The following is a 20,922-nucleotide window of genomic DNA, read 5'->3' as shown; positions in this document are numbered from 1 at the left end:
GACTTCAGCAGATTTTCTTCCTAGCTGTGCTGTGTGCAGGTCCATCCTGGCATCAAGTATGACCAGCTTCCCAGCAGCGGACCATATCCATAGTATGGTGCTGTCAGCAGCAAGAGTTGCCTTGGGGACGTGTTCAAGATAGTCTGCAGTACTAATTTTCCTCCCATGATGAATTGAATAGAACTCCATGAGATAATCAAAGCAAGAAATGTAGTTTTATAATCTAGCTCTGCTTTGCTTTTCTCCACAATAGAATCCTTGACATTTTATTGTGTTCCCTGGTCTTAACAAGATTATGTTTTCACTTTCACTGACGTTCTCTGAAGAACCTCAGAGGCCTTCAGAGAAGCGATGTATTCATATTAATATTAAATCACACACAGATTCTGATTAACTTTACTGTTCAGATGATTTCTGAAGGCAGTTGGGAAATTAAAATAAAGGTATTTTATTTGTTCAGAAAAAATATGTATAAAAAAGTGTTATTTTTATTCCATTTCCAATTGTAAAAAATAATTGGAATTAGAATATCATGTCAGAGTTCGTCTATCACACAAGATTCCAATACAACACACTGAAGTTTGTGGCTTTAGCATCAGAAATTGTGAAGAAGTTCAAGGAGAATGAATATTTCAGCATTGCAGTGTATGGTATTCATACAGACTACATAAGATGTCTTAAATTGATGCATTGCTCTAATTTTAACTCTGCAGGGTAGAAGAGTTTAGAGATATGCATGCTAAGTATCTAGTTCCGTTTTCTTTTTTATTTAACAGCTGAAACTCCTGAATCAAAGCCTTTTTTCTCTATTTCCCAAATAGTGCTATAATGAATACTTTTCTCAACTCATTTTCCTCCCTGTCAGGTCCAAGGTCAGATTTCATTTCTGTTGACTTGCACAATTCATGATCTCTGAGGATATTTAAACACCCCATTCTGACTACATTATACATTTGCAGTATTTTTTATTTTTTTTCTACTTGCACAATTAGAAAAAGCCCTAAGGGAGACACACACGCACACACACGACTCCCCTTCAATTAATAGGCATACTTATGTGCAGCGGAGCGAGACGGTTGCACCACAAACATATGCCAGATAACTGTATCAAAATAAGATGGCACGGAGCTGTGACAGTCGGGGATTACAAAGCCAGATAAGGAACTCATTGTTCTTCCCATTGAGAGTAATCACACTCAGCTTCAGAGAAGTGTGGCTAATATGCTGAATGTACATGGTATCATTAAAAATTCAGAGTACAATAATGAAATAATAATTCAAATAGTTGTCAAAGTTAAGGCTAAAAGCAATAACAGCAGGAGAGCTACTATGGAGCTCAGGCTCGTTCTCAGGGGTCAAATAAAAGCTTAGTCAGTCTGAAACTGTCACCTTGAAAGCATGACTGACAGTCATGTGGTTTAAAATGTTCTCAGAAACACTTTTAGAGTGTGTGCCATGCTGTGGTCATTATTTTTAAAAGGCCAACATTTATTTATGACTTTAGATTGACTTTGATTAAAGAAATTCACAGTGGCGGTTCACACCAATAATAGAAAGATGACTCTATGACTGAAAAGTCTGCTTTGTTGCTGCTGTGCAAACAGAATAAAATATGAAACAGCTCAGCCATGTCATATATACATGTGACTACAAGCCTCTGAAATTAGCCTCCTCTGTGGTATATTTCAGATTAACCATTAGCTGCAGTCACGCGCTTTCATATCTAGACATGAGGAAATGAGGCTCATTTTAAGGAACATCAACTCCTGTTATCTCTGTCTGTATCCTTTTTCTTTTTTAAATACTGCTTTAAATAGTGTTCATGTATGTATTCTTTTTATTGTATTGATTGTCTCCAAATGATTTGGTGGTTATTTTCTGACTCTAGTGAACAACAAAACAACAAAAGCCATTGTCTAAAAATGAGGAAATCATGAACCTTCCCAGGAGTGGACAACCCACCAAGACTGCTTTTAGAGCGTACTCCCGACTCATCCAGGAGCTCTCAAAAGAGCGGAGGACAATATCTAAATCGCTGCATGCCTGACTGAACAGACGCTCACAACCAAGCAACCAAATTAAAGGACTGTGCCATAACTTTCTCCAGTTGAATTACAAAGTGAAATGAAGAACATTTACAGGATTAAAGTTTAAATGTCCCAGTAAGATCTGGAAAAAAATCATCTTCTTTTGGAGACATTGATTACTTTCAGTTCCTTTAAATCACAGCTAAAAACCAGCTGTTCAGAGCTGCTTTTGATTAATACAATCTGGAACATTGATCAATATATTTGATAAATATTTCATGTTTATTATACTTGATTTTGATGATAGTATTTGACATTATGTGGTCATTATTGCTTGTTTTATAATTGCTGACTGTGTTATGTTTTTTGATGGTTAAAGTGCTTAGACATTTTGTGGCAGTGGAGTTATGGTTTCATGCTGCATTCATGCTTCATGAGCTGTATAGCTTTCCAAAGTTGAACCAAACTCTACTAGAAAATCTTAATGAAGAAAATCCATCTATTAGTTTATGACTTTAAGGTCAGCATACTTGGATTATGTAGCATGACATTGATATAAAGGATTGCTATTTTTTTTTTTCATTATTATTTTGTTTCACTTTCTTTTGTGCACAATGAGAAATTCAGATTGTGATTCCACAAAGTCCATTTCTAAAGGACTAAAACATTTTGCAAGGTTTAGTCAGAGTCTGGATGTAGATCAGCTGTCCATGTTTTTAAAAACGTAATCGAAAAGAAAAAAATCAGCAAGGAATGATCACAAAAGTGTCCACAAGATTACATGACTTTTTGCCACTTTGCTTGATGGCACAACTAATTACTTGGTAGCTTGGCAGACACATTTATTTATCTATTTTCACACAGATTTAGCTTGTTTTGAATGGCTTTCTTTCCTTTAAAAATAAATTTGAAAACTGCATGTTATTTTTGTCATGGTAAAAGTCAGCTGTGTGTAACAAAACATTAAACACAGAACAAATCTGCAATTGAGCAGCTTTAACATGACACTGTATCCAGAAAAACTCCAAAATAAGCTTCATTTCTGCTTTATCTCCTGGACCGTTAACTAATGTGACCCATCCTCAGATTAGCAACAGACCAGGGATGAATACACAGAAAACCATCCCTTACACACAAGCAGTCAAACACTCACAGAAAGTAAGCATGATTGATTGGATCAAGAATTATGAAGTAATTAATTTGTGTCATGGGAGACCCATGAAGTAAATTTATCAGGACACGAAGCTGGAGAAGAGAATAATGACAAAAAACATAGGTTTTGTTAATTCCCTAGGATAATATAGAGCTGCTATGTAATTGGTAAATTAATCTAAATATTGCATTATGGCCCTGTTCTACCCTGTTTCATTTAATTAGGAGTAATAGGGACAGGCTAAACATGGAACCTCTCAACAACCTCTTTCAGTTTGAGTTATCTAAAGTTGAGACATATTTAAAACTTACCAAAACCTCCTGGTTTATAATCACTTTCAAAGTACTTTAAATGCATAAGCCATAATATATCCATATTTATGAGACTTGACATTTTTGAAACCTCTCAGCTTTTCCACAAAGTGCCTGAAAAGAACAAAGAGTCACTTCAAATCAGTTAATTCAAATCACTGCAGGAATTTAAAAAAACATCAGTAAAGTCAATCCAGGAGAGGACTTGAAGGGCAAAAGGTTTAAGTTGTCCTTATGGGTTGAACATGTGTTTTTGCTTAGCTCACAGTTCAATACAAGCTCCCGTTGCTCTCAAACGTGGCCCTAAATGTCAACGTGTGTGTGACCAGCAGCTTTGTTTTAGGTTGTTTTCAGTAAGACAACACAGAATAATCCAACCTCCACTAGACTCTCAGAAAGCTATTGACCTGTTAGATCCATTTATTTTGCAGCCATTTCAGACGTTGTTCATTTTTATCACATTACTTTGACAGAAATTGAATTTTCTCTGATGCATTTTTGTTTCCTAAGTGCTGTTTTCTTCTCTATGGGAGTATAGTGTTTCTCATGGTGTGGTGATGCAAAAACACTTTAAAAGATAAAAAGGATTTTTTTAAGTGTATATTGATTTTAATTTATTGTTTTCTAGTCCTTTCAAGTGCAAGGTGCTCAGTCCTTCTGAAAGGGACATTACACATTTTTTGAGAAAGTAATTAGCAAATTAAAACTGCCTTCATGTCGCGAAAAGATCACCATCCAACAAGTACAACAGGACGCAGTAAGAAAGTGCATCAGTCTCATTCAGAGAGGAACAAACAAACACTATGAGTGTGCAGTTTTCCCCTGCTCTTACATCTTCTCCTTTTTTTCATTACAGGAATGTTTGTAGGCAGCAATATCAAGAGAAATATTCCATCCTGTGGATAAAGTGGATTTCTTGCTGGTTTACTCTCAGCAGTTTGCCATAGAGCTTCAAACAGTGGCACATCTAGCCCATCTCGTTAAACACTCCATGGGTCCCATATGGGATATTGACAGGGACCTCGGCTCTCCCCAGCTCGGTGAAGGTCTTGGCATCCAGAACGAGTAAGAAAGTGCTTTTCTCCTGGAAACAAAGACAGGAGGAGATAAAATGTGATGCGTGAAAAAAAAATAAACAAATAAATAAAGGGGTTACAAAAGGAGCACAGTCTCACTAACAGTAGCAGTGCATTTATCTTTCCCTTCAACAGTATTAAAGGTGCAAAAGTGGAAAAGAAAGTTTAAAGACTCACTAACAATGTTGCTTCTCTACACACCTCACAAAGTAGGTTTTATTATCACTTGATTAAAACCTACTTACACTGCCTCGAAAGTGTAGTCAGACTCCTTGAACCTTTGTTCACAATACAACAACAACTTTCAGTGGATCTTGTATGAAAGACCAACAGAAGGCAAAAGAAGGAGGCAAAAAACAAATGTACAAAGACTTTTTAAATTTGGTGTAAATACATAGTCAATATTTTGTAGAGACATATTTTGCTGCCCTCCAGCTGCAGAACTTTGTTGCACTGTGTGGATGGTGTGTTCAGGGTGATGTGGAGTGTTAGTTTATGATATTTTGTATATTAGCCATAAAGATTAGTTTTGGTCTCATTTAACCAGAGCAACCTTGTACGCAATTGTGGAATACTGCATACAAGTTCACGTAAATAGATCGAATACTGAGGTGTTGAAAAATTGGCATATATCATATATGTGATTTTAATCTATCATATAAAATCTTACAAAAATGCATTGCACTTTGTGTTCGTAAAGAAAATGTGAAAGGTTTATGAACGCTTTTGAGAGGCACTTCAAGCCGACAATAAGTGCTGCTGGTTTGTGTCAGTGGGTTTTTTGTTAAATTACCTTTTTAGGAGTGATAATGACTGACAGGACCACTCCATCATCTTCCTCTGCGGCGTCGGGCGAGGCAACGAAGACAGGCTCAGACGGGAACAAGCCTGGATAGCGCCACACCTAAACAGGGGGGATTGCAGACATTTTATCGGAGCCAGTTTTAGGCCGTAAATCCAGCTTACAGGGTTATTTTGTAAAACTGCTGCATTTAACCATGAGCTCCATCTAAGTTGTCTCTGGATAATAGAGCACCTTAAGCTCCTTGGTGTGGACGTCCATCTTGAGCAGTGAGTCAGCAAAGACGTGCCCAAAGCCACATGCATAGAAGTAGCGGTAAGGTCTGCCGTTGTGCTTGTCGTAATTGATCTGAGGAAACTCCAGGCCACCGTACTGCAGCAGCTCATCATTGTGAAGCTCCTCGTGGGTCATGTAAACCTGTTGGGTCAGAATTTAATGCAGAGGAGGGTTTCCCCTCTCCACCCCCTAAAAGGTCTAATTTACATCACACTGCTCTCTAGGGATGTTGAAAATTCAATTCTTGCCTGCTAAAGACGAATGGATCCCTGCAGTAAATAATCCCTCAAATAAAAACATACACATTTCCGCACAAACTCAGTTCCAATTAAGTGCAACATGCAATATTCATTTGTTCTCAGTGGAAATCAGCGACACATTCCCATTTTTTTTTTTCAGGTGAAAATAAGACAAGGTGTCTAAGAACCAATACTGAGAAAACTATCGCTCAGGTAGCCATGACAACTTAGACATCACTATTTCTTTCTTTATTGTGCCATAAGAAAACAGACCAAAAAGAGAGAGTGTGTGTGCGGGGTTCAGAGAAGCTATTAAATGGCAATTGTTCACTGCATGGTGGACATCATTTTCGCCTGTGATAAGTCATGAAATTACTGTCTTGCAAAAAGTAGCTTATCTCATTATGCTGGGTAATTGCTTGGAATGTGTGGGAGAGAATTGCCTATATTTATCATGATTATAGGTCTGATTCTTTACACTTAAACATATGACTTTGGAAGTGCAGTGACCACACAGAAAAGTGAATACTGTAGAATCCCACCTCCCCAGAATGTGTCTTCTTTGCTGTGGCTTTACAGTTTGGCAGCGTGACAAGGTTTTGGTCCAGAGGAGTTTCTTCGTCCACATTTAGAGGAAGCACGTATCTCTTTGGGAGGTTTCTGCACAATGAGTTGTAAAACTGCAAAATAAAAATGAGTAAATAAATAAAAACATTTGTCAGACATCACAGATGAAAACTTGCAAAACATGGAGCTACTTTGTATTATGATGCTATTTAAATGACAAGACTTGGAACGACTGAAAAAAAAAAATGACAGCCTTTGATGGTTTGATGAATGTTTTTGTTGATTAAAACAAATCTCTCCCACAATTTTGAAAGCAAAAACTTTACAAGCTCAACGTACCAGAAACCTTATATTCTTTCTAAAAAAAAAAAAAAACACAAGAAAATTTTTTGTTTTTTGTTAACAAACCCTACCTGAAAAACTAAGCTTCATTATGTTGCTAATTACAAATGCCTTGCAAACATATTCAATTGATTTTTTTTTTCTTCACATTTATTCAAACTACAGATATATATCAGCTATTTGTCACAGTTAGTTGAGATAAAGCTGTGAGAACTGTGAGCTACAGCAAACAAAAGACTTTGAAGGTTATGTTCTGCTTTGGCTTGTCTGTCGTGTAAAATCTTGAGAAAATATATTTAAGTTTGTTATGTGACAAAATGAAAAAAAAAAAGTACAACACATAACTCTGAGCTCAGGTTTTCAACGGAAGGCATTAGTCCACCTTGTCTATGCTGTCTCCCGATTCCCGCCGCAGATTCTCCAGAGTGAAGTCTCCTATGACGACGCCATCATCCCCGCAGCACATGTCCATCACCAAGAAGCCATTGTTCTCGTAGGCGTTGATCTGATGCAGTGTGAACATCGGTGCCGTTCGGTATTTCACTTTGCTCTCCTGTTGGACCAGTTAGAACCACTGAACAGTACGAAATGCTGGCCATGTTAAAATCCATTAGACAAACAAGTCGGCAGGAAGTGAGCTGACTCTGGTAAATATTTGGAGATGAGTTCCATCTGCTGATGTTCTCCTGCACCTTAACTTTTTCAGAATTTCTTTTATGTATTTTTTTCCTGTCTTTATTGGGTGCTCTGTGTAATGAGGCGAAGAAATAGATAGTAACAACGTTTGAGGAAAGGCTCCAGCATCCGAGTGTGTCCTCATCAGAATAAATAAGAAAAAAATGTAATCGTGCATGCACAGATCTATGCACAGCGTTCAAATTTTTGTTATTGCTTTTTCAGCAGCTATGTGCGACTGTGGGTTTCATTGCACTTCATTGTACTCGTTGCATTCAATCACACACAGACGTTTAGGCTTTCCAAACTGCTTCAACAACAGGTTGGGGAAAAACGGAGGTTGTGGCATTTCTAAACTCCTTTCAGGCTTTTGAAGAAAAATTCTTGTTTATTTCAATTTTTTGGATTTAAAATGAAAAATCTTTTCCTCAAGCGATCTTTTTTTAAAGAAAAAAAAGAACCGCTCCCTTTTTGATGAGTATAAAACTGCTGGATGTTTATTTGTACGATAACTTCAACCAAGTTTCTTCGAGAACATATGATCCGAACTTTAAAAAAAAATTCTAAAGTCTAAAATTGTACAAATACCAGTTAACAAAAACGAAACAAAAGATGTCACCCACACCTTGCTAAGAGTTTAAGAGGAATGTTTCTTGAACTGTTTGCCCTCTAGTGATTCTAAATCTCTTGATTATTTAAGCCGTTTTGAGCAGCTCAGAAGCTGTTGTCACGCACCTTCCCTGTGTGTCTGTCCACCAGGTGGAAAATGGTGCCGTACTGTGGCTCCCAGCTCAGGATCTTTTGAAAACTTTGTCCCATGATCCTGTAGAGCATGAACTTGAGCACATTGAGCTTTATGGGCTGCTCCACGAACACAATGTAGTTCTCTGACATGACTGGAGAGAAACGGGAAAAAAGGGCGAAATGCATGCATCAGAAAGAAAAAGACGAAGAACTAATAACACTTAAGCAAATGTAATGTGTGATGGTGGGATCATCATGCTATTATTTTGCTTTTCTGGTACCAGTTTCAGTATTGCATTGCTGAGCTGAATTTTAAAAACAAAAGGCTATTTTTTCATTTTTTATCTTAATCTCAAATCCACAAATAGTTGAGACACAACTATGTTATCCAACAGATCAGTGATCACAAACAAACATCCAAACTGGGTTTGAAATGGACAAAGCAGGTTAATATTGAAAGGGACTCCCTCTGAACCTGCTAAAATGTTTTGAGCTTTGGCTAAAATCTAATTCTGTGACAGAAAACTAATTAGTTTCTGCAAACAAGATATCCAGCCACGGCTGTGCTAGAAACTTGCTGATGGCCACAAATAGTTTTTAAGCTACTTTCTAAGGTGTATTTATATCCAAATATCAGCAGAAGTGAATGGATATATTTCAGACCATGTGTACAATTTGATTAGAGTGTAAGACAGACCTTAGATCTTGTTCACTCGATTCAAGTTTTTTTTTATTTTTTTAATTATTAAAGATATATGTTATATTACATAAATTGGACCGACTTACCTGTACATTCACCCTGATAAGTGTAGGTGAAGCTCTAACTGGTACTATATAGATTTAAAAGAAAAGTCACTGAAAAGAGTAACTAATCCTGATAAAGTGATATCCAAATGTAATAAAACAGGTCTCAATTACAGCAAGGCCTTGTGATCCATCAAAACAATCTTTGCAACGACTTCCGTACCTGCACACACCGACAAGCAGCTGCACTTTGCTCCGTCCCTTCAACCATCTAATTCTGTTAACTTATTTCTTCTCTGACTGGAGGAAGCAACATGCATCAAAATCAGCTCGCAAATGTAATAGTTCTGGTCCCAGCGATGACATTTTCCATCTTTCACTTCATAGGTAAAAATTCAGAGAAAAGTGTTTCAAAAAAAAAAAAAAAAAAGAGCTGGAACATGACCTGGAACTCCTCTGACAAATGTAGTATTAGGTTTTGTTGTACAACTGCACAATGTTTTCCTGACATGTGGGATTTCTCGGTGCCCAGAAGTCTGGTGGGACAGGGTGGTCCGCCAGAAATATAGACTGAGATGTGATCAGGGAACAAATGGAGCAGCGCTGTGTTAAATCAGCCAAGTAATGGAGTCTTATTTGCTTTAGATGACTGGCATTGGCCCAGAGCTTGATTTTTAATGGCTCCTTTGTTGCCCCTTTGGGTATCAGCTGACCTTTAATGTCCAATCATATGTTGTACAACCATTAAAAAACAGACTCCCCCACATTTTACTCCGCCGACGGTCTACCAAATGCGGCAGCAACTTGCCGCACTGCCTGAGACTCCATGCTGTGCTCTGAGCTTCTGATGCTGCTGAGTTTACTGAGATCTGTGTTCATGCGTTTGTTTGTTGGAGGGTTTAATTCTCCCAACCCAAATCTTCTTGCTGCTTGAATTTTGTTTTCTTTTGTTGAGGACTCCCACAAAGAGCACAGTCACTAAATATAACTGCAAAGTGTTGATCTGCGGATAGAAAGGTAAGCAAACGCAGACGAGTAAACACAAACTACAGCCAGGTTAGCTAAACATTATCGTGAACATTTTGTAAAGCTGAGTGTTCGGAATAGAGAAAAAAAATTGGCCCTATTTGAGTCCTTTTAGGCGGTAGAGTGTCCAGCAGAAAATGCTTTATAGCAAACGAATGCTATAAATGCAAAATCTCTTCAACGTATTTTACATTTTGTCTCTCTAACTTCTAAACACTTTATTATGGCTTTACGTAATAGACCAACACAAAGTAATTTGAATGTGGAAATGATTTTTTTACTTGGTTTTTATTAGTTTTTACAAATAAAGAAAATAGTAGAAAATGAAAAACGTGGCGTTCATTTGCCCCTCATCCCAATAGATGTTCGTTTTCAAGAGATGTAGTGTTTTATGCTTTGTTCTAGCCCCCTGTTTCTTAGTAAGTGGGTCCTGCTTCCCAGGTTTCACACAAATCATCAATTAGCTCTTCTCTTCAGATCTGTGACTGTGATTTGTTTCTGCAGGCCATTTTCACTCTTCTATGTGACTTTTTGATCTGACATGCCTTTTGTTTTATCCCAGTTTTCTGCTGTTTATATGCTTGCAAGAGAGGTCATTTCTTTTGTTAGTCTCTTTTGCCCACCTTGACTGTCCAGGGGATGTAGAAATTTGCATTAGACCCTTTCAATCGAACCCTTGTAGGACCATCTTACAGAACAATCACAACTGGAAGTTTTTTTTTTTTTTTTTTTTTTTCAGTTTTGGGGTGAAGTGCTGTGCTGGTTTTCCACCATGTTGTCATGTAGGTAAAAAAATAAAATAAAATTTTGGTTTCATCCACATGACTTGTAATTTTATTTGAAATTCAGACAAGAAAAGCATGAATCTAATTTCAACCTCCTGAGGTTGAGTAGGTTTAAATATATCAACAAGGCACTGTAAAACTTTTAAGGAGAATGAAATTGGAGTTGCTTTTCTGTGAAATGCAGGTAGAACAACAGCGTGTGACTAAAATAAAGGAAGCTATGACAGAATAATGCTAGTACTTAAGTAGTAAATAAAATAATTAAAACCATATAAATGTTTTATTTTAGCAGAATGGGTCATTGAAGCAATGTCTTTAACAGTAATCATTGATTTTAGTTCTTTACATATCTAAGCTGCCGATTAGGTAAAGAGAGGGGACTACTTATCATGCTGAAATGTGCATCTCACCAAAGCTGTGATAATAGGAAGGTTTTCTGGATTCAGCTGCAGGGATGGAGCAGATCACCTTGGCTCCGCTGAGGTCTGCCGAGTCCTCCTTTGCTGCCGCTTTCTCAGCAGGAGGGATCCGGATGATGGTGTAGAAAAAACCTGGAGGAATCCACGAGAAAACATTTTGTTATGACGCTTTCATGCACGCATTTACCCCACAGCATGGATCACATATAGTTAACACTAGACAGGATAATCAATGACAAAAAGACACAAATGTGATTTCAGGTCTTCTGGTTTGGAAATTACTCCAACCAAAAGCAGATTTAAAATGCTTTTTGTAATGTATTTATATCCCCTAAAGCCATTTACATTTTTTCATGGTGTCAGACTGGATGTTATGTTGAACAAAGAGCTGGTGCCTAACTAAGTATGAGAAGGAAGTGTGTTTTTTCTTTCTTTTTTAACTAAAATTATGTTGTCACATTCTATGCAATGTGTTCTCTGACCAAAACTAACATTTTTCAGGAACACTTTATCTGGAATTGTTTTGTGCAAAGCATATTCATGCATAAAATGCCTTTGCCAAGGTCAGACTTGAATTCACCCAACAAACTGTGGCAAGATTTAAAATCTCATGTTTACAGAAGCTGCCCATCCAGTCTGCCTGAGATTGAGCTACTTCACACAAAAACATGAATGTGCAAATCTTATAAAGATTTTCTCCAAAACAGAACAGCTACAATATTGACAACGTCAGATTTGAACCATTTTGTCAATTCACAAATATCTTTCAGTCCAATTTACAATTTCATTTATTATTCTCTGTTGGTCAATAGTATAAGATTCAAAATTTGAATTTTTAATTTAATCGTCACATAATGTGAAAAGATTCATCAATACTCTGCAAGCTATAGCGAAGCAGAAACATAAGCATGTTTGCTTCAGGTTTGCTTCACTTTAGTGTTGAGATTGACAGGTTTATATGGGAGGTTATGCAAACAGAAAACTAGGTCACCATCTCTGCTGTACGAATTGCCCATGTTGTATGTTGCTCCTTCACGGTCATAGTGTGGGTGTGCTGTGGCTGAGTTCACAGCAACATACTGACTCCAGTCCACCTAACCATGAAATGACAATAAAAAATACATTTTAATCTTCATGCTTGTCACATTTCTCTTCTTATCAGCTAAAGAGACTGTGTTGAATCTTTAACTACCCACCTTCTCTTTTGTCTCCAAGGTTTGTGGATCCACTCGTCTCATAAAGTTGGTTTCTGTGCTGACATAATAGTCTCCCTTGTACTTGACAAAGTTCACATTTGCATTATCTGTGGGCTCTGATCACACATATGGATGACAGGAACATACAGTATAGTGTTTCAAAACATTTCCGTCATTCTCAGGTATTGCAGAGCAGAAAATACTCATCCAAACCAGAAGCTTGCTTTTCTTAAATGTGCAGAAGTTTAAATCCGAATTTTCAGTAATCACTTCTTAACAGAATACATTAAAAGTGTTTTCTTTTTGCTTAAATAATAATAATAATAATAATAATAATGGCCACACACACAAACACGCACGCACACAGGCTTTCATTAGTATGTTGCAGAATTTCATTGCACCTCTTATGCAATCAAGGACAAGAGCAGTAAAATATCAATGCATGTTCTTATTTTCTTTGATTGTTTGATTTCTACAACTCCTTCAGGGATTTGTCCCGGCTGCCTCGTTACCAACATGTGAATTAAACCTTTAAAACATTAAGAACGTGTGGTCCTCAGGAATATGTGCTCGTGACTTTTTTTGATGTCATTCATCCTGCACATTCCTGCGCCTGAACATGTTCACCCTGAGCACCTGAGGGCAGCCAAGCAATCTCTTACCACCATTCCACGTTGCTCCCTGGCACCACATCACATGTCAACAACTCATACTTTCAAATTATTTTTTCCTCCTTCCTTTAATTTCTTTTTTTTTTCTGAAGAAAGCTTTAAAAGTTAAAAAGTTTTCTCTGCTGCTCTATCGTCATCAGAGAGAGCTAAGAGAGGGAAAGAAGTTGGCAGAGAAACTGAGAGAACAACAAGCCAAAATACGGCGTAAACATTGGAAATGAGGATGCAAGAAACATCGCTTGCAGCTAATAGATACAAAATTAATAGCGGCTTGCTTGTTCTTTGCTGAATACATGAACATTTGATTTTCATGTATTCAGTAAAATAATTTGATACACCGATAGAGTTTATGCAGCTGTTCAAACAGAGTTTTAGTCAACTTAATTTAAAAGCTGCAACAAGTTGAGCCAGACATTATATTCTGACGATGTACTTGTTGCAATGAAACAAAAGTTATTTATTTCGATAGCTTTTAACAGTCATAATTTTGCGTTGCCAAATTATCATTCATTACTAGACCAGCTCTGTGTTGAAGTCACATTTCAAGCACAATGTAACTGCAAATGAGTCAGTGAGAAAGAAATGATTTCTGCATATGCTTGTGAGCACAACCAATTAAACTGACCTCTTTTTTTATGCTGAAAAGCTGCCTTCTGGACACGACTGCCACATTAAATTACTGAGAATTTATTCACTGCTGTTAATTCAACAAATGTCCTAAACTGGTTAATGTAATTCTGTCGCGATGCAAAGGATGCTGCATTTGCTGACATCACGAACTACGGCAAACTGCAGGGCAGCAAATACATTCTGCATTTTTATTTTCACTCAGTTCTGCAGCAAAAACTTGACCACTGAGATTTCAGGTGGATTCTGACGGTATCTACCCTCTTCAGCGTGACGAAAAATGGTTTTTTCTTCACGGTTTACTTTGAACAGAAATGGGGAAAAGGCCTTTCCAACATCAGTGGAGTCACAACCCAGATGATCAATAATGCATAAGACTCCATGGTGTTGTTCTAATACTGAAATGTTCACTCTTAGTGCTGCATGTTTCAAACAGAATTATGCAATAAATAAAGTCATACATACGTGGAATTTGAAAATGGGAAAAGAAACGTGCAAAGAAATTTTTGCAAGGATCAGGCATGGCGACAGTCCCAAACTCTGAGACCACAATGCGGTTCTTCTCTGAGTTGAGGTTGTATGAATCACTGCGTAGGAACCGACTGCTGTAAGTTACATTGCCCTCACGGATGTGAAACCGGTGCATCAGGGCCATGCCATCAAACCAGTGGTTGTATCTGAAAGAGATAAAAAGCTATTTCATTTCACTGAAGTTATTTAGGTGAGATAAACTAGAGGGTGTTACATGGGAAATACATCCTTTACTGGAAAATCAACTCAACTGAGCTTTGAAAATACATACTTTGCAAGGCAACAACAAGTAAAACACTAGAATCAATGATACAATTAGCGACTAAATTAACTGATGGAAGAGAGACAAAATACACATAAAAGCTAAATTATGTTGTAAAAACAAGTAAAAGCTAAATTATCAAATGATGTTTAAAAGTATATTTTAGCAAGACAATGCAATGTCTGGTTGGCTGAAACACTAAATTGTGTGCAAACACAATGAAATGTTTCTTTTTTTTTGTCTTTCTTTCTTTTATCAAAGAAAGATAAAAAAAGTTCAGTGAGCAGCAGTGACATGAATGGTAATAGATTAAAAAATGTTGCTTGATCTGACAATTCTTCATTTACCTGTAACATTCTGTTGTTCGAGTCACAATCTGCAGTAACCAAGTTAAAAGCAAGGATTGATTTTGTCTTAGCAATTCAATTGGTGTAGAAAATATTTTCTTTTGTTACTTTAGGCTCTTTATTACCACCTAAGCAATAGATATTACTACTTACTGAATATTGCTGCTGACCATGCCCATCTCTTGATGACCAAATATTTTCCATATTCTCATGGGTATTTCCACCAAGATAAAATATTTTACCACAAAGCCCAAAAACATCTGAGGCTGGTCTCCTAAACATGTTCCCTGTTCTCCGAAGGCCCCCATAGTCAGCAGATCTCAGTCCAGTTTGTGATGTTGTGAAATAGAGCACTCAAATATGTGTGTGGCTGAAATCTGCAGCAACTGCTTTATGCTACCATATCTATGTAGACCACAAGGACGTTTTCAAGACAAAAGGATGTCAGACCTGGATTAAGTAATATTTACCTAACAAATGACTTGCGAGTTTAAGTATTTCAGCTTCGCCTGGTTTAGGATGCAGAAATGTACCAAAAATTTAGTACATAACAGATTAAAGTAAGCTGATTTGTTTTGTCAGCCTTTTTAGGTAAGTAGAGCTGAATATCATCAACAAACCAGCAAACATGTATATTTTATTACATTTACATTGTGAAGGAATACATTGTATGAGTGTGTTGTGTAACAGATTCAAAGTGTTGGGTAAATACCTGTCTTCTCCAAACTCAAATTTTCCTGGACCATTTCTCAAAAAGCTGCCATTAATCCAGGCTGGAATGGTTCCCTTGGTGGTGGTGGGAATGGGGTCAGGTGTCTCCTCCCCTGAATGCACCAAAGGCGCCACACTCTCTAGTCCACTGGCCTGTGGACATTGTTCCCTGCTGGGTACTGGCAGAGTAAAGAAAAAGAAAATCAGCTTCAGAAAATATGAGATAGAGAACTGAAGACATCAGGAAATCATGCAGTAGAGAATGGCTCCTCCTTCAAACAAAGTTTTCTCAACTGTTATGCAGCTGCAGCATTAAACAATGTGAAGTGCTCTGCAGGTTGTATCTCTTTGGATTTTTTTACATTTTGAACAGTTCACTACACAGTGAAGTGAGAATATGCAAGAAATCCATGTGAGAACTGGATAAAATAGTGCAGAAGTGTGTCATTGGTAAACAAAGCATCTTTCATCTTGATAGCAAATATTTTGATTCTAACAACTTCAGAGAGTCCTTAGCAAATCATTCTTAGCTCAGTAACAAACAGCAGTTTTTGTAAAAGCCCCTACTTGTGTTAACTCACTTCACCCTGAGGTTATGACCTGAGAATCACAAAGGAATTGTTTTCTTTGTTGTTGCGTTGCCTGTTCCTAACACTTCATTGCACCATACTCTCCAAAACGTTGGAACAATAAAAGATGTGCAAGTATATTACATGATTAGCAAATGCAAACCACTGAGAACAAGCCGAAGCACCATGCTGAGCATCTGTGAGAACGTTTCTCTGACAATATAAATGTTATTGCAACCAATCAGGGAGTTTTGTTCATTCCCGTGCTAGGAGTAAAACAGACAATAACAATGAGAGTGTGCAGCACAGAGATAATAGGCTTGAACATCTTATTATGTGGACGTGAATTTGGAGTGTGATTACTGCCGCATTGCAAATGATATCTGAATGTGTGGTGCCATTTTTAGGGAGCTATCCCTGCAGTTTCCAACGCTCAGAAAAGGGCGTATTGTGAACAAAGTAAGGAATGCTGACAACCTTGGAACTTAGAAAAAGTCTTGAGCGTTTAAGTTGTTTTTATGTACATTTTTTTTTCTTCTTTTGATTCTCACAGCTGTAACATTTATTTATTTTAGTCATTCTTTTTTGTTCATCTGTTTTTCTTCTCTACTAACCCTGTTTCTGCATGACTTTCTATCCGGCATGCCATTTTCTTTCTGGTCTTTTCATTTTCACTCATCGTAGACCTGTCTGTGATTCATTTCCAGAGAACAACTGAGAATGTCAAAAAGGTCTTAATGAGACATTGTGCAAATTCCTTTACCAGCTCTGATTCAGCTGGAGAGCAGGAAGAAAAGAGAAGTGCCAACATGTCTGATCATGACTGCAGCCTTTCTTTTTTTTTTTTTTTTTTCAATTTTCAAATGCAATACAATCAAATTGCAATGTGCTAAAGCCTCACTATCATCTGATTTGAGTGTTTTGTGATAAACTGAAAGGACTGTTACATTTTATGATGCTTAACAGTTTAAGACATGGTTTAAGGCAACTACCAATAAATCTAAGATATGACTCTCTCTTGTGTATTTCTTAATGTGTTTCAGTTCTGATGGAGCAAGATTCACTCAGCCCCACAGCCTACTTAAGATCAAAACACATAAAAAGAAAACTCAAGTGGATTAAAGAAGAACACATACGGTTTAGCAGTAATGCAAAACATAATATTCCCCATTTTAAAAGTCAATAAGTAGCCAAGAAAGCAATACTAATTCAGAGTAGCTGAATCTGTACGAGTACATGTGTACATGCGCATCGTCTGGTTAAATTTTAGAAATTGATATGTACTCACAGCTGTGTGTCTGGGAATCCGTGTTTGATGACATGACTGCTCGCTCTCTCAATTTCACCAGAGAAGCACACAGGAAATATACAAGTGTTGGAAACCTTTGAACCCTTGTTTCCAATCCAGGAAGTGATCCAGGGCACTAAACAGCACAAACACAGCTTACACACACGCACACCCACACGTCTCACGAGAAAAGATGAAAAGTTGTGTTTCACTGCATGTGACTTTTACATGTTTGACCATGTTTGTTCAACTAGGTTGGATCTGTACAGACTTACATATTTTATCTACTAGCAGAATATTCTGTGTCTGCAGCCTTATGCAGCCTAGAAATCTGTTATTCAGGTAAATCAAAGTGGGTCAGTAAGAGACAATAGGCTACATTCATGCCCAATAAACCTTTTTGCATGTTTTGTTGCATTACAACAAACTTTGCCTAATTGTGACTTCATATGATAGACCATCACATAAAAATTATAATTAATGCATATTTTGGGAACTCATGATCCTAACACTTACAGTGTTTTGAACCTCTCCACATCTTTCTCCCTGATCTTTCTGTTCTGCTCCTCAGTCCGAATGATGCCGTGTGTTCACCAATGTTCTCCAACAAATCCCTGAGGCCTTTCCAGAAACAAAATACATTATTCTCAGATGAAATTAGAGACATGGAGACATCAGCCATAGGGACTATTTAGCAGGTAAGTGATTTCTAAAAACAATTTGTATTTCTTGAACTCTATAAAAGTAAAGGCAAATGAACGCATTTATGTTTTCTAGGCATTTTAATGTAAAAGATTTTGATGGCCGTGCATTCTTGTCCAAGCACTTTATGAACATGTTTTACTTTAATAGCACATTGCAGCAATAAGGCAGTTCAAAGTGCTTTACATCATAAAAACACAAACATAAAAAGTTACAAAAACATCTCACAGTCGCCAATTTCTCATGCCATCACCAAAATTATGAACAACAAATATGTTGCTCAATATTCCAGGGATTATGGGTCTAAAGCAATTCTAAACTGGTGGGGTTTTATTCTTCACTGAAAGAAACTCCGTTTTTTCAGCTGTTTTCTGGAAATTTGTTCCAGATTTGTGATACATAGAAGCTGGATGCAGCTTTTCCATGTTTGGTTCTGATTCTGGTTCTGGGGATGCAGAGCAAAACAGCATTTATGTGCATCCTTCTGGTTTGTGCATTTGTCATGTTACACCATGAGGACTAGTTTATACTCGACACCAAAAGTACTCATTAAAAATAGCTGAAAGTCTCTGCAGAGGTTGTTGTAAATAATCTATTTTGATGCATGGACAAAACTACCATTAACATGTTTTTTCTTGAAGCACATCTAAGCAGAAAAAAAAAAACATTTTGTATATGCGGTGATCACGCCCAGTCATTATTTTTACTTCTCTGGTACATTCTCTCTCTTCGTATGAAAGAAATGGAAAACTTGACAAATATGCACAAGATCTGAAAACACTTGAATCATAATTTGTGCTTATAAAATGTAATTAAATTAGTTGTTCCCAGCCTGACAGTTCTGAGGCAAGGGTAGCGCAGAATTCGAGAGCTAAATGAAATAAACATGTGCACTGACAATCACAAAGAGACAGAAGAAAAGCATTCAGTCAAGATTAACTTTAGTAGACCAGTGATGGATTTACTTTTGCTGCCTGCCGTTAAACATGCAAGCTGTGGTAAATAAGCCAGCTGCTGTAAAATGCAGCTGTGGTGTAGGAATTTAAACAGCATGGATGTTAGATGGCTCAGAAAGGGCCCTATATTAGAATGTGTGGCGGGACACCAGTGTCTGTGACATGCAGGGGAAATGACACACACATTCACAGCTGGAAGCAGCCAATAACGCTGGCATGCCACAATAATATTTACACACATTGCAAAATCTTTCTCTTTAGCTGCATGTTGGAAATGGCAACGACCAGTGCTGGGTTTATTGTCGCAACATGATATAAACCAACCATAAACATTGGTGTCATTCAGAGTTCAGCTGCTGTTCTGTTTGGGAAAACAGTCTGAAGGTTACCTGCTACAACTTCCCCGGAGGGCTTCAGTCACTGGGCTTTTCTGCCTATTCAGTCAGGAGAACATGACAAACGGCCTCTGATACCACATATTTCACTGATAAGTAGCAGATTTACAAGATCAGAGGTTTTGACCTCAATAAAAGGATTTGGGAGCTATGACAGGTCAGGCTTACATCTTTTACAGCAAAAACCGTATGAAGTTTAAATCTCGCTTCATTATCTTGTGTCAGTATCCAATTAATGACCACAAGAGCTTTAATCAGGACACAGTGGTGTGCCGGACACTGCCCTGTAAGAGGTTTGACAATGCTTTAGTGATTTCAGGAGACATTTTAATTAGATTTTAGTGAATTGCATATCACATCTGGAGACAAAAATGGAACTGCAAGTGTTTTGTGGCTTATGCAGCTTGAAAATGTATTATTTAGGTAGAGCGAGTTGAAAAGATAATACTGAACAGATAGTTTTGCACATGACGAGAATAACATTTGTGCCCATTCTGTTTAGCAGCACATCTCAAATTGAATCAAATTCGATGCAGAGCAACTGTGAGCAGACTTGTTTTAGGTCTGGTCAGTCTCTGACAGGTTTTCTTCCAGGATTGTTTTGTATTTAGACGCTTCCATCTTCCTACCAACCCTGACTGTTTTCCGTGTATCTGCTTAAAAAAGAAGCCTCACACTGCCATCATCTTGTTTCACCATGGGGATGTTGTACAGCGACGCAACACAAAGCATTTTGCACGACATAATGCCTTTCATACAAGAAAGCAGAGTACACATATGCCCATGTTGTTCCGGTTGTTTGAGTTTCTTTTTGCCTCTTTGAAGTGTTTTTCTTTCCTCTGAGAATTGGCTTTACTATGGAAAGAGCGAATGCCCCTGGTAAAAAAAAAAAAAGCAACAAAAAAAAAGAAACTTTTAAAGGAAACATTTAAAGCATAGTGAGCCATTTTGAATTTAGCCCCAGAGACCTTTTAAAATAATTTCCATGGTACATTCTGTACCTTAATTTCAAAATAAGTGATTTTACAAACTTGATTTTTTTTTCTTCTTTTCTTTGTCAGAACAAATAAAATGAAATACAACATATATTTATGCACAGAATGATCTCTGTTCCTCTCCTTTAAATGGAAAGAATGAATTTGGTATCAAAGCAGATGAACTGTCCCATCTAGTGGTGAATTGGGATAATAAATGACTCATGAACAATCTGAGAGTTGAGTCTGCAGTGATTTGACAAATTTCCCGACTAATTGCTTTGAATACAACATTTACGTTGATCAATAAAACAAGCTGCTTCATAAATTACAGCAGAATTGGGAAAATTACGAAGCAATATTTGCAGGCTTTCACAATGTTTGATTTTCTTCTCCTTTGCCACTATTGGTGGAGCATATTTTCACACAACCCCTGACAGGTTTTATTAAGACTGCACACTGAGACTCCTCAGGCTTGTTACACCACAACAACTACCTTTTAATTTG

The 20,922-nt window shown here is 37.3% G+C and overlaps 1 protein-coding gene across 1 annotated transcript; it reads right to left on the bottom strand.

Annotated features, from left to right (window-relative positions):
- Positions 1-3,837: 3,837 nt before the first annotated feature.
- On the bottom strand, positions 3,838-17,472 carry bco2l (beta-carotene 15, 15-dioxygenase 2, like). Its single transcript, XM_055049189.1, has 12 exons — positions 17,389-17,472; positions 15,533-15,710; positions 14,146-14,357; positions 12,383-12,498; positions 12,178-12,280; positions 11,178-11,318; positions 8,204-8,364; positions 7,176-7,346; positions 6,427-6,564; positions 5,604-5,786; positions 5,361-5,471; positions 3,838-4,575 (listed from the first exon to the last, which is right to left on the bottom strand). Exons 1-12 carry the CDS (start codon positions 17,420-17,422, stop codon positions 4,459-4,461), a joined length of 1,665 nt encoding a protein of 554 aa, XP_054905164.1. The 5' UTR covers positions 17,423-17,472; the 3' UTR covers positions 3,838-4,458.
- Between the last annotated feature and the right edge of the window lie 3,450 nt (positions 17,473-20,922).

Source organism: Poeciliopsis prolifica, unplaced genomic scaffold (genome assembly GCF_027474105.1).
Source record: "Poeciliopsis prolifica strain line A6 unplaced genomic scaffold, Auburn_PproV2 SCAFFOLD028, whole genome shotgun sequence".
NCBI classification, from domain to species: Eukaryota; Metazoa; Chordata; class Actinopteri; order Cyprinodontiformes; family Poeciliidae; genus Poeciliopsis; species Poeciliopsis prolifica.
This window is presented reverse-complemented; position numbering and strand designations above follow the sequence as displayed.

Coding starts and splice junctions, on each gene's coding strand:
- bco2l (XM_055049189.1), bottom strand. CDS start 17,422: ATGTCATCAAACACGGATTCCCAGACACACAGCT. Junction 15,711..17,388: donor GGATTCCCAGACACACAGCT/GTGAGTACATAT, acceptor TTACTCTGCCAG/TACCCAGCAGGGAACAATGT. Junction 6,565..7,175: donor CGGGAGACAGCATAGACAAG/GTGGACTAATGC, acceptor TTTATTTTGCAG/TTTTACAACTCATTGTGCAG.